The sequence below is a fragment of the Alligator sinensis genome, unplaced genomic scaffold, assembly GCF_000455745.1.
Source record: "Alligator sinensis unplaced genomic scaffold, ASM45574v1 scaffold954_1, whole genome shotgun sequence".
NCBI lineage: Eukaryota > Metazoa > Chordata > Crocodylia > Alligatoridae > Alligator > Alligator sinensis.
This window is the reverse complement of record NW_005842228.1, coordinates 306,479-310,799: the sequence shown is the minus strand read 5'-3', so window position 1 is coordinate 310,799 and position 4,321 is coordinate 306,479. Positions and strand designations below refer to the sequence as shown.

The following is a 4,321-nucleotide window of genomic DNA, read 5'->3' as shown; positions in this document are numbered from 1 at the left end:
ATATTTTGCGGCCTTTTGATCTTTGAAAAAGGAAAGGGTTGCAAATGAAACTAAGACAAGATAAATATGGGTTGAATTAACAGTAAAAGCCTCCAAGGAGCACCAGAAAGCATTTATTTTTGTTAAGAGAGCTCATCAGTTGGGAATGATAGAAAGGAGAAAAAACAGGGTATATTAAATTAATTATAGGATGACAGTGAGTCAACATGACGAAGCCATGGAAAAGGTAAATACAATCCCAGGATGCATTAGGCAAGTTTTTTTGGTGGCATTAAGGAAGCATTAATATTGTTTGGCAATACACTGTTGAGGCCTTAACTGGAGCATAATATACAATAATGGTCACCCATGATAATGAAAGATGAGCTGAAACTGGCAAAGGTGCAGAGATGCACTGTTAGGATGACTGGGGGCATAAAAAGCCTGTCATATGAGAGGACAGGGCTTGTTTAACTTAGCAAAACAGAGGCTAAAAGGGGTTCTGGTCACTGTCTGTAAATACATCAGGAGGTTAAAAACCATGGTGGGAGGTGAGCTATTTAAGCTAACAGACTACACAGGCACAAGAGCAAATTACTATAAACTTCATGAATACATTTAGGCTGAAAATGAGATGGTGGTTCCTGACCACTAGAAGAGGAAGGTTCTGAACAACCTGCCAGTAACAACAGTGGGGAGCAAACAGCTTAACTTAATTTTAAAATGGAATTTGGTGATTTTGTGAAAGGGATTAAAAAGCAAGGGCTGGACTTCAGGACATGGGAGGTGTCAACCCACCCTGTGTTCCTGTGTCTTGATGGTGAGAATTTCAACAGTGCTCTGTAGACATTGGTCTAATTTTACTTCCATTGAAATCACTGATTTACTTCAGTAAGAGCATTCTAGGCTGAAAATCCCATCCTGTGTCTTGGATTTTGCAGTCTGGGTGTTCTCCTGTACACAGAACTCAGTGGGCAAGATTCTGTAGCTGTATATGGAGCTCTAATTGGCTTTCTTGGAAATTTTGCACTATCAAGTTTTGCAGCATTGGAACCAACACAGATATAGAGGTTTAAAAGAGGAATCCCTTTCTAGTAAGCAAAGCAAACAGATCAGAATTAAAGTTCCCCTCAAGCTTTCATGTTGTTCCCAGCTCAGCTCTATGCTGAGAAAGTAACCTGAGTGCTACAAGGTCCCTTATCCCCTATGCTTCAGATAGAAGCACACTCAGGGTTATATTAGACAGCACCACATCAGCAAAAGAGCAGCTTCTAACTGTCCAGATCTATATTTATGCATTTTATGTCATCAAGTTACACATCTGAACCTGATAGGACATCAAAGTCTTCATAAATACTATTTACGTCTGTTTGTAAATGAATAGAAAGGGAAACAGGAAGCTGAAGAGAAACAGGCCAGAATGTTTGTCTTACAGTTACAGTACTGGCCACATGTTTTATAACAGATTTTCCCCTTGCTCAAGAGCATCATATGCAGGGCATTGCTAGAGGAAAGATAATAAAGTGGGTGAACCTGTACTGCTACCAATATGGCAGTTCCTGTTAAATGTTTTTGACCCAGATGGTTAGTATACATTGCAATGCGAGCACAGTTTGCAAGCTCAGAAACGGAACACCTTTCTAAAAAGGAATAGAAGTGATGACATGATCCTTAGTGTGGAAGGTTTCAAGGTATGACACTGCATATAATATACTTTTTTATGCATACAACTAATGCAGTTCTATAATTGTATTGATACAAATGTACCTTTGTTATTGCACAGCATATTTCATTCTGAGGAATGCCAAAATGCTGATCAGATAGCATATATGTTTGCATAAGAATGCCACGAATTAACCCCAAACCTGTCTGCAGGGATCAAAATGAAGACTTTAGCACTAGGAATATGAGCACCTTCCACAGGAACCAAAGCAGTTGTTTATTTAGTTGGCAGTTGCTATCATGGGAGCTAGCCACTAGATGGCGATGTGATTACATGCACTGAGTCAGGGCAGCAAGATTGCATTATGTACCTAGTAATTTAAAGTTTGAGAATCATTCCCATTCTACAGATGTAGAAACTGAGGTGAAGTAATTTCCTGAAGGACATTGGACATTAAACATCAGTGTAACACAAGTGCACACTTGGGGGAAAGTCTGTGGGAGGATACAGATCCAGCTGTATCACAATATGAGGCAAGGAAAAGAAAAAAAATATGGCCAAAGACTCTGGGGCAGAAATTCTCCAGTTATGTTTTGTGAATCTCTGGCAGCTCATGGAGTGCTGGCTTTTCACATGATCACTTCTCTTCTTGTTCCAAAGAAGCAAAGAAAATAAAATGAGAAGCAGGAGGAGGCAGTGAGATGGACTGTACTGTAGTCAAATAGAGCAAACAAACAATACTGCACCAAAAACAGCTAAAAAGACTTCCCTAATATTACTGATCCATGTCAGTAATCGTTACAGTTCTGGGTTGTTATGTAATCACTGATGAAACAATTTATCAATACAGATGTGTTCCATACTCTGAGAGTGCTTGAGAACCCCATGCACCTGTATCTTCTATCTCAGCAAGCCCTTGCTAAGCAGATAGATTTGCTGTTATTGAGGTCTCATTGAGGTATCAGGGGACTGCACACACTGACCCAGGAGGTCCATTTCAGTCTTATGTTCCTCCAAAAGCTCCCCAATGAAAATGACAATGTAGAATAGCTTCACTGGGAGCAAAATTGCTAGAGAATCAGTGTAAGGGCACTCATCAGACTCAAAGGTTTGCTACATCTCTATTTTGAGCATGCCTCATCCTGAGTCTTCAGTAACAAAGTCCAAACATGGTAGGCAAAAATAATAATATTCCAGGAGGTTTTAAAATGGGATGAGATCTATTTCCGTGTTATAAATATTTCCTGTAAATATTTCCTGACTTCTCCAACTCAGCATTTTTTTTTTTTTGGTGGTGGGCATGGGGAGGGACTGGACACAGTGCTGTAATACAAGCTTTTTGTGAGGCAGAGGTTAATGGTGAAGGGTATCAGTTGCATTTGAGAGAGATGCCAAGCAGACTCAAAGCTCTTTCCATCTAAATAAAGACTGCTGAATGCCATTTTATTCTGATGATGTCTGCATTGTATCATTGCAGTTTTAGGCATGGAGCAGAGTGCCAACTGAATTGGCTTTTCTCTTATTGAAAACCTATTTTATTTTACTGCATTGTGATTTGGGAATGAATTTAGGAAATGCCATGGCCCCTTCCCATCCTACAGAAACTTGAGCAAAGCCACAAAATCTGAGCAACTGAGCTTTCTGTAGTATATTCTGCAAGTAGGGTATATGCTGTACTGAAATAGTCCTCTTGAACCATGCTCTGGATGCTCAGTGTGCATAGGTAATTTTTAGTGAACCTGCAGCCAAAAACCAGCAAAGGTCAGGAGTTTTTCCACCCCAAAAAGACTGCACAGTGGCCATTGCACAGACTTCTTGCTGAGGTCCACTAGGGTCTTAATTCCCTGGTGGTGCATTCTCGTGTGTGTGTGTGTGTGTGTGTGTGTGTGTGTGTGTGTGTGTGTGTGTGTGTGTGCACGTGCAGAGACTCTGCATCTGCACCTGCATTGACCATGTCAATGCTGGGCAGCAGCAACCTGAATGGGAATGAAGGGTTGGGAAAGTCTGTCCGTTTGGGTTATGGATGCTGCCTTGGGGTTTATGCAGTGAGAGTCTGACCTGTAGCTAGGTATGCAGTTAGCCAAAATGGGGCCCATTATTTCTCAAACGTTTTGTCTTCTCAGAGATGCATCCATACATCTTGGTAGTGTGATTTCACAGTCTCTAGTCACAGTACTGCTGATGTTTATTTTTCCACTGAATATATGGTTCTTCTTTGCCATCTACTTAGGCTGAGTGGTGCATCACCTTTCCTTGGAGAAAATAAGCAGGAAACTCTTGCCAACATCACAGCTGTGAACTATGAATTTGATGAGGAATTTTTCAGTCACACCAGTGATCTGGCAAAAGACTTTATCCAGAAACTCCTGGTGAAAGATACACGGTAAGAGAAGATACAAAACAGTGTTTTGCCTTTTTGCCAGGCAAAACTGAACATGCCAGGCTGTTTACAGAGCTTTCTCTCCAGAACATGTCACCATCTCAGAGTGATGTGTTAGGCAAAACTGTGTGGCCTGAGATGCTCTTCTTTCTTTTTCCCTGATGTTCCCATAGTAACAGCAACATGAGTATCTGGCTAATATATGCACAGACCAAGAGTTTAAAGCCAAAAGCATGTTTTGACCTCCTAATTGGTCTTGCAACTAAACTGCTGTTATCTCATGCAGCACAGACCCTGCT

The 4,321-nt window shown here is 40.9% G+C and overlaps 1 protein-coding gene across 3 annotated transcripts in view; it reads left to right on the top strand.

Moving 5' to 3' along the window:
- DAPK2 (death associated protein kinase 2) overlaps nt 1-4,321 on the top strand; it is a 95,837-nt gene that overhangs the window by 55,404 nt on the left and 36,112 nt on the right. For all 3 annotated transcript variants that reach the window (XM_025208384.1, XM_006027210.3, XM_025208385.1), the window contains exon 8: nt 3,873-4,025. In XM_025208384.1, the coding sequence (XP_025064169.1) occupies nt 3,873-4,025 (153 nt within the window). The remainder of the gene's footprint in view (nt 1-3,872; nt 4,026-4,321) is intronic.